Below are 9,275 nucleotides of genomic sequence, written 5' to 3' on the forward strand. Positions count from 1 at the left end.
GGCCCTCTTGGGCTTCCCACGCCCAGGGAAGGGCCGCCCCGAGGGCCAAGGCTCAGCCAGGGCTGCCTCCCCGTACTGATGAGCATGTCGGGGGAAGGGAAGGAGGTGCGGGCCCAGCCTCGAGGACACTCCAGGGCTCTAGGGGCGCCTCTGGAAGTGGCTTTCTTTGCCTCAGCCGGCGCCGCTTCCCAGCCACTTGTGTGATGGGGTGGGAGGAAGGCCCGGGTGAGCCAGGACGGGAGGAGGGACGGGCTGGAGGCCGCCTCTCGGCCGGGGCGCTCCCTCCTCCCTCCTTCCTGGCCAGGGCTCTGCCCTGGGCTCCTCCCCTTCCCGGCCGAGGCTGCCAAGTGCCCTGCTTTATCGGATGATGCTGCCTTTGGTCAGAATAAATACGAGGCAGCATTTGGGCTCCCAGGCCCGGAGCCGAGCTGTGTGTTCCTGGCCGAGGATCCTGTTTGGGTGCTGGCCCGACGCGCTCTGTGCCCAATCCCACCTCCCTCCCGTGACGGCCGTGCTCCGGGCTGCTCTCGTGCCCATCTTGTGCCCGTCTCGTGCCCTGCGTGGCTGCGGCCTTCGCCTGCCCTCCCCCACGGCCTCCCCTTCCCTGCAGGGCCCAGGAAGGGGAGAAGCCCTCGCCTGCCCACCCAGGGGGCTGAAGATGGGGCTCCGGTGGGGACGTAGCCGGGCGGAGGGTGTCGAGGAGTGGTCAGGCACACGGAGGCAGGGAGAGGAAGGCCTGGCCGGAGCGAGGCCGGGGCCGGGGCAGGGACGTGGAGGCATCCTAGCGGGGCTGCCAGCCTTAGCTCCCCGGGCCGCGGCGGCCGCTGGACACTGGGGACGGGAGCCTACCGGCAGCCGCACTCCGTAGCGACCATGTTGGGCATGAGGCGGGCACTCAGGCCCTCTTCCGAGAGGCTGATGAGAGTCTTTCCGGCGTAGGCCGTGGGCACGCAGCAGGGCGGCCGGCCTAGCGGCTCTCCCCTCTCCTGCATCTTCAGCAGCAGCACCACGTGGTTGTTGTAGTTGGGGCTTCGGTCAGACTGCGGCCAGTGGCAGGGGCCCTGGCAGTTGTTGGCCATGTAAGTCTCGGGGATGAGGATGGACTTCTCGGCCCGCAGGTCCACGCTCAGCTCCTGCAGCCGGCACGGACTGTCCCCTCCAAGCCTGGCACTGCGGAGGGCCCGGGAAGTCTTCCTGCGCTCCCGCCACTCGGCCTTCAGGCTCTGCAGGGCCTTCAGGAGCAGCAGGGCCCGGAGCTGGCTGCCCGCGGCCAGGGCCTCCGCCTGCTCTCCGCTGCTGTTGGTAGGAGCTGGGCAGAGGGCCAGGAGCTGGCGGAGGAGCCCCGCGTGGGGTTGCAAAGCGGGCATCTTCAGCAGTTCCTTTGCCACAGACTGCAGCTTGCCTGCCAGGCGCTGGGCTGGACCCTCCTGGGCCTGCCACCGGCCCGCTAGGCCCTCCAGCAGGGCTGGGCTTCCCACCGGAAACAGGAGCAGCAGAGGATCCTCCGACTCCACCAGCTGCTCCAGGGTGGCAGGGTCCGAGAGATTGAAAACCTGATGCGGGAGGGCCTCCAGGGCCTCGGGATCCAAGGCCAGCCGCAGCGGGCCGGGGCTAGGAGGAGGGCCCAGGACTCTGCGGACCAGGAGGGTCAGGGTCTCCAGGAAGGGGTCTGTGGGCCCTGGTGGGGTGGCTTCTGTGGCTGGCGGCTGGGAGGATGGCCTGTGGGCAAGGGAAAGCCTGAGGCGGGGGAGTCTGCTCTAGCCCCCGGGAGAAGGCCTGGCCTGCAGCACTGGGACAGATGAGGCACGAAACACCCACCTCCCTTCCCTGGGGCTCTCCGTGCCCCCCCCATCCGAGGAGGAGGTGGGAAAGGGCCTGCCCGCTCCCCTGGGCCCTGCACACCTGGGCAATGGGTACGGCGCCGTATCGAGCCGGCCCTCTGCAGGGAGAGGCCCGGGTTTGGGCTTCGTCCCCAAGCTGTGCCCCTGCAGCAAGAGCAGGACCGGAGTCATCCTTGTATAGCACTTGTGATCCAGACCGAAGAGCAGGGCCTGGAGTTCTGGGGTGGCCAGAGAGGGCCCTGCAGCGGCACATGGGGATGCAGTGAGGGGTCAGGCCAGGCTAGAGACCTCTCCCGTCCAGCCTCCCAGGCCCATCTCCCCCCTGGGGGCACCCTCACATCCTGAACCTCCATACCAGCTCCACCCTGGGGCCGCAGAGCGAGGGACAGCCCGACGCCGGCCATCCTATCCACAGCCAGGACCAGGTAGCGGGTGTCCAAGGAGAGGCAGAGGCTCTACAGAGACAGGGGACATGCAGGAGAGGGGGTGCCCGGCCTGCCCCTGACCAGCCCTTCCCACCCCCCACTCCTGGGCCTCCTAGACTCGGAGGCTCCCGCCCGTACTGCATCAGTGATCACCAGCCAGTGGTCCTCCCCCAGAGCCCGGCCCCCCCCACATCCATCCCTTTCTCTGTGACCCTGTGCCGGGGAGGGAAGATGGCCTGGGCCAGGGGCTTGGCCGAACTCCAATCCTGGGGCTGCCAAGGCCCTTCTCCTGGCCCTCTGGCCCCTTCCTTTGGCCTAAGCCTAGTCCTCTGGCCCAGGCCTCTCTCGAGTGCTTCTTCTGGAGGAGGCTTGGCTCCCCGGAGCTCCCCAGGCTGAAGTGAAAAGAAAACTCGGGTTCATGAGTGAGCATGTCAGTGGCAGCCTCCTTCCCCGGGGTTACCTGCTGGGGGGGCAGTCCGGCTCCGGTGACCCAGAACTGCCGCTGCCCAGGCTGGATTCCGCCGGTCCCCAGCCCGGGATACAGCACCAGCAGGGCCAGTTCTGGGGCACCCGCTTCTCGCGGCGGCGGCGGGGGCTCCTGGAACCACAGGCTCAGCTCCGGCTCCCAAGTCACTGCAGGACGTGGGCAGGTGTGAGGGGGTGGGTAGGGGAGGGGGGAGCCCCCCGGGGGCCTCGGGGGTGCGATGGATTGGGACCCGGAGTTGTCTGGGGTGAGCCTGGGCAAAGGGACTGCCCTCTCCTGGGCCTCGGCTCCCTCATCTGTAAAAGGGTCCCTTTAGCTCTTGATCCCAAACGTCGGTCTCTGCCCTCTGAAGAATCCAGATTTTAACTCGTTTCCTCTTGCCTTACACCTGGGAGCACGGTGGGAGATGAGAGCCGATTGTGGGCCAGAAGGGCCGGCCGCACGGCTTCCCTGGACAGAGGAGGCCCGGGAGGGTCACACGAGGAGCTCACGATTAGGTGCTCTTTCCTCACCAGCCCACCTTGGCCCTGGCTAGTCTCTCCTAACGGCTCCCAGCGTGTTCAGGAAGGGACTGGTTTCCCCTATCTTATAGCTGGGGAGATGGGCCAGGATTAGAGAAGGAGCTTGGTCAGCCACTGAGGGAGGCCCACCTCCCGCTTCCCAGGCCCGGGGACTGGGAAGAGAGGAGGCCGGCCTTAGGTCATCCTGGACAAAGGCAAGCCCGGCAGCTTCCTGGGCAGGCTGCCTGGTGTGCCGCCGGCTAGGCTGGGAGCCCAGCCTTGCTCCAGCCATTCCCACTGGCCCACCCCTCGTCTCCCCCCAAGGCCTGATAAATCCCTTCTAAAGCCCAGTCTTAGACCCTTGGAGATCCTCAGTGCCATCAAAGACCCTCAATAAGGGGCACCGTGAATCCTAATCTGTAGGCTCTGGGGCTGGACATCAGTGCGTCTTGTCCCTTCTCTCGCCACAAAAGACAAAATGGGCCCAGGCAGGCAGAGCCGTGCAGAACAAGGAACCCCGAGCCCGCTGCGGCCCGGAGAACCAAAGGAGATGCTGCCACCCTGGGGGACCCTCAGGGCGTGCCTCTTTCTGAGGTGCCCGCGGCCTGGGCCTCGGGGCACACCTACCTTCTTCCAGGTGCAGAACCACGAGCCGCCACCCGCCTGGCTCCACCAGCCATGCCCCCAGGCGCTGCAGAGAAAGGTGAGCGACTCCCGTGCCCCCCGGGGGGCAGATCCCAAAGGTGGCCAGGCCTCGGCGGTCCCAGCGGGCCTGTCTCAGGGCTTCCACAAAGCCCCTCTCATAAGCACTCAGAGCCCCCACCATCTGAAGGGGGCCCATGACCCCATCTTCACCCTGACCTACTTCAACCCAGCACACTGGGTTTTTGAGGCCCCCCAGAGGCCAAGGATGGGGCTTAGGCCCGGTCCATCCGTCGGAGGTGCCATTGCTCTGGGGCAACAAGAGCCAAGGGAGGTGGACCTCACTCACGGGGCCCTTTTGGCTCGTTAAAGATGCAGCTCCGTCCTGAGGATCGGCCCTAGCTGAATCAGGAAGCCCCAACTTGGCCACCTTCTCCCTCCTCTGGCCCTGGGCCACCGGGCTCTTGGGCAGAGGTGGTGGGAGTCTGGGGTTGGCATCTGATCGCCCCCCCTTCTCGGGGGGCTCTTCTCTCAGCACAGCAAGCATCCCTGGCAGGAACAGGAGCAAAACCAGAAGGGACCCCTTCATCTTGGGCCGGCTGTGACCGAGCGTCGGCTCTCTGGGGCTTTTATGAGACGAAGGTGGCAGAAATGCCTTCTGCAGACTGTTTGTGAGGGAGGGAAGGACGACTATCTCTTCCCAATGGAGGCGACCTTGAGTGGACAATGCAGAGCACACCCTTTGGGACCCTGGGAGAGCGGCCGTCTGAGTGTGAGGGGAGGCCTTTTCAAAGGGCTTTCTGTTCTATTTTTGTGCTGGGTATCTTGCTTCTTAGAAGTGATATAAATTTCAGGCTGTTGACCGGATTTGTCAAAATGCTGTCCTTGACTGGTTTTGTAAAAAATATGAGTGGGAATTGGAGCTGGGAGGCACTGTGAAGGCAGACCCAGGAACAAACAGGGTGGGGAGGAGGCAGCTCTACCAAGGCGGAGGGCCCGAGCTAGCAAAGGTGGGCCGGGGGGGCGGGAGGTGTTAAGCCTAGCCTCTGGGAAACTCTGCTGGGGACTCAGAAGCCAGGTAGTGTCCCCCAAGGGACACCACCTAGCTAGAAGCTTTGCTTTGTCACACTGGGCAATTAGCCTTTTTTTCAGAACAAAAAAATCCCCTCTCCTGGGGACAGCGACAGAGAAACCAAAGGGCCAAAGGGGGACCTCAAAGGTAACCTGGAAAGTCCTGGTTCTGAGGCCAAAGACCCTGAGGCAGACAGCCTAGCTGACCAAGGGAAGGCCACTCATTCTCCCCGGCCCTCGGTGTCTTCATTTGTACAGGGAAGTGACTAGACTAAATGGGCTGTGGGGGCTCCTTCCAGCTCCAGATGTACGAAGCCGGTCAGGCACCGAGCAGTAACTCTGGATTCTCTGTGCCAGGGACAGGCTAGCAGCAGATACAGAAAGGAAGGCAAAGGCAGGGCCTCTCCTGCTCAGGAGCTCCCAAAGTAATGCGGGAGGCAAGCTCATACAAGGTAAATACAGCAGAAATGGGAGGGCGCTGGCACCGGGGGAATTGGAAGGGAACGAACCAGGGAAAAGGCCTTCTGTAGAAGGATTTGAGGGATTTAACAAGAAGCCAGGGAGGCTGGGAACCTCTTCATCCCTTGCCCAGGGTCACGTAGGTGGCGGGGATCCAAGACGAGATCTGAACTTGGATCCTCTGCTATCCAAAGCAGTCACGGCCCCTGCCTCATCACTCAGGATTGCCTCGGGAAGCCAGAAATCCCAGCAGCCCAACTGGGCAGTTCACAAGGTGCCATCATGAATGACAAGAGGGCTAAGCAGTGATTCTAGAAAAAGTGGACACTAAGAATGGTGGTGGTAACGGTCTAGACCACAACGACAACTAAATGTTAAAATCCGTGACACAAGATACACATTTTACAATAAGAGGATGAGAATGATGGTAGTGATAATGGTGTAGGTCAGCGTTGGCGAACCTTTAACAAGTTCGAGTGCCCAAGCTATCTGTGAACCCCACCTTACAGGAGAGAACGGAGGGAGAAAGTGTTTGCTTTGGGCAGCTCCTCGGGTGTAGGTGGTCAATACATCTAACTGCTAAAGTATAATACATAAACTATACATTTGATCATTTAAAAAATGCTACTGCTGAAAAGAATCTTAAAGGCCACCTATCTAACCTTCAACTTACAGAGGAAAATGGAGCCCATGAAGGCCCATGATATGGCAATACAGAGAAGGAACTCAGAAACCAATTCAACATCACTAAGACTTGGTTAGAACATGGCATCTCTTGCTGAAAAGAACTAGATCTCAAAGAGGGTGGGGGGAATTTTAAGATTATGTATTGGTGAGAGAAGAAATGAAACAAAGCTAGATAACAGATACACACACAGTACACAATATACAGAAGCAAATAACCCAGTAACCTAGTATCTGATAAACCCAAAGATCCCAGCTATTAGGGCAAAAACTCTCCATTTGATAAAGAATATTAGGAAAACTGGAAAGTGGTTTGCCAGAAACAGGTATGGACTGACATCTTATACTATGCTATATACCAAGATAAGCTCAAAATTATTTAGACATACAAGGTGAAATCAAAAGCAAATTGGTGGAACATGGAAGACATTATCTGTCAGTTCTATGGCTGGCGGAAGAGTTCATTACCAAACTAGACAGATTCACAGAAGGAAAAACAGATAAATTTAGAAGAATAAGTCATTCTCCAATGGATAAACTTTCCAAGGCTATGAGGATGAATAGGCAGTTCTCAAAGGAAGAAATAAAAACTATCAATAACTATATATAAAAAAATTCTCTATTGCTAAGAGAAGTGCAAATTAAAACAACTCAGAGGTACCATCTCACACCCATCAGACTGGCTCAGATCACAAAAAAGGAAAATGACAAATGCTAGAAGGGATATGGAAACAGGCATACTAATGCATTATTTTAAAAAAACTCTTAACTTCAGTCTTAGAATCAATACTATGCATTGGTCCCACAGTGTTAAGGGCTAGGCAATGGGGGTTAAGTGACTTGCTCAGGGTCACCCAGCTAGGAAGTGTCTGAGGCCAGATTTGAACCTAGGACCTCCTGTCTCTAGGCCTGGCTCTCAATCCACTGAGTCCCCAGCGGCTCCTAATGCATTCTTCTTGATGGGAGCTGCGAACTATTTAAATCATTCTAGAAACCAATTTGGAACTGTGCCCAAAAGCTATTAAATTGGGCATACCCTATGACCCAATTTCTCTACCCCAAAGAGAGAAAAGAAAGTGGGAAAGGACCCACATGTATAAGAATATTTATAGCAGCTTTCTGTGGTAGCAAACTGGAAACTGAGGGGGCGCCTATCAATCAAGGAATGACTGAACAAGCTGTGCAAGGTAAATATAATATTGTGCTAATAGAAATGATGAAGGGAATTTGAGAAATCTAGGAAAACAATTTCTACAGCAACAACACTGATGAAATCTAGGAACTCTAATCAACAACAACCCACTGTAATTCCAAAGGACTAATGAAAAAACTTCCTAGCAGCAAGATATATGGGGAACCGAGTCTGGCTCGGATCACAAAAAGGAAAACGACAAATGCTGGGAGAGATGTGGGAAAACAGGGACACTAATGTACTCTTCGTAGCTGGTGGAGCTGTGAACTAGAGCAACCATTCTGGAACACAATTTGGAAGTATGCCCAAAAGGCTATTAAACTGTGCATATCCTTTCACCCAGCAATTTCTCTACAAGATCTATACCCTAAAGAATCAAAAGAAAATGGGAAAGGTCCCATATGTGTGAGAATATTTACAACAGCTCTTTCTGTGTTGGCAAAGAATTAGAAACTGAGGGAATACCCATGAATGGGGAAATGGCTGAATTATGGCAAATGAATGTTATCAAATACTACTGCGCTGCAAAAAAAATTATTAAAGGGACAGTTTCCAAAAAACCTGGTAAGACTTGTATGAATGGACACAAAGTGCGCAGAGGGCAAACAACCACTCTCATTGAACTTTAACAGGGTCAAGAAAATGAAATCTGGGTGGCCTGCCATGCATTCTAGGTGTTACGTCAGATTTCAAAGAATTGAGGGAAAGGACAGTTAGGATTCAATATTTCATAAAGAAATTAGCTCAAAAGAGACAGGAAGCTCTCAAGCATGAAACTCTAAAGGCAAAAAAAATAGTTCTAGCAGGGATGAATAATGATGACTAATATTTATATAGTCCTTACTTTTGTGCAAGGCACTGTGCTAAAAGTTTTACAACGATATTCTTATTTAATCCTCACAACCCTAGGAGGTAGGTGCTATAATTATCACCATTTCACAGATGAGAAAACTGAGGCGAATACAGGTTGGGTGGCTTACCTGGGGTCACACAGTTATTAAGTGTCTGAGGTCGGATTTGAACTCAGGTCTTCCTGACTCAAGGCCCATCTAGCTGCCCCATAAATGAATTTGAGATGTTTAAAGTTACTGGTAGAGACACAAAGGGAATGCAGTCGGCCACCAAATCTACCATTAAATCTTAGTGTACTGAAAGCCAGGCAGATGTGAGAGCTGAGTCAGTGTCGATGATGATCTTAATAAAATTCTGGGGAATGAGAAGTACAATAGCAAAATGTCTTCTTTTCTAGAGGCCCAAATCTACAAACATGATTTTTACTCCGGCTGAGACTCTAGAGCATATCAAGAAAATGGTTTCCGAGGAGAGCGATTATCAAAGACCAAAGGAGCCTCACTAAAATAGGCCGTGTATTCCCAAGATCTGGAGTCTGCTTTGGCTATTTTTTTAAAGCCTGGGGGGTAAGGATGGGGGAGGGAGGGAAAGAGGGACTAGTGATAGTGACATAAAAAAGAGGAAATAAGAGAGTACCACGGCAGCATTTTTTAAAAGTGCAGCAAAGAGAACAGGAAGAGGTTAGAAGGCGACAAATATAAGCAGAACAGCATTGAAACTAATGTGTTAAATTTATTATGTAATTTTGAGAAGAAATGCAAGCTTATGGAAGGGAGATTGATGGCTTCAGACAGTTCTCTTTTTCTGTTCCTGTATGTAGGGGGAAAGAGTTTTATTTGTTGTTTTGGGGCAAGTTTGGAATAACAAAAAAAGTTCTTAAGAGTTGTTGGTTTGTTTGCCTAACCTCATTTCCATTTGCTATAGGCATAGCACTCTTAGATTTCAGCAAAACATTTGATGAAGTCACTCGAGCTATGCCGGGGACAAGACGGAGAGGTAGGGGGATTAAAGGATAGCATACATGCTTAACGATGCTATAGCTGAAGGCTTATCTAGCACACTTGTAAAATGGACAGATGACACAAAGTTGGCAGGGCTTAGTAACATGTTGGATGAGAATCAGGA

The 9,275-nt window shown here is 54.7% G+C and overlaps 1 protein-coding gene across 1 annotated transcript; it reads right to left on the reverse strand.

Moving 5' to 3' along the window:
- Window positions 1-51: 51 nt before the first annotated feature.
- Window positions 52-4,491, reverse strand: AMH (anti-Mullerian hormone). The gene is made up of 5 exons (XM_044671979.1): window positions 3,878-4,491; window positions 2,727-2,899; window positions 2,197-2,296; window positions 1,903-2,080; window positions 52-1,719 (listed from the first exon to the last, which is right to left on the reverse strand). Exons 1-5 carry the CDS (start codon window positions 4,479-4,481, stop codon window positions 846-848), a joined length of 1,929 nt encoding a protein of 642 aa, XP_044527914.1. The 5' UTR covers window positions 4,482-4,491; the 3' UTR covers window positions 52-845.
- Between the last annotated feature and the right edge of the window lie 4,784 nt (window positions 4,492-9,275).

The sequence above is a fragment of the Gracilinanus agilis genome, chromosome 1 (assembly GCF_016433145.1).
Source record: "Gracilinanus agilis isolate LMUSP501 chromosome 1, AgileGrace, whole genome shotgun sequence".
Lineage (NCBI taxonomy): Eukaryota > Metazoa > Chordata > Mammalia > Didelphimorphia > Didelphidae > Gracilinanus > Gracilinanus agilis.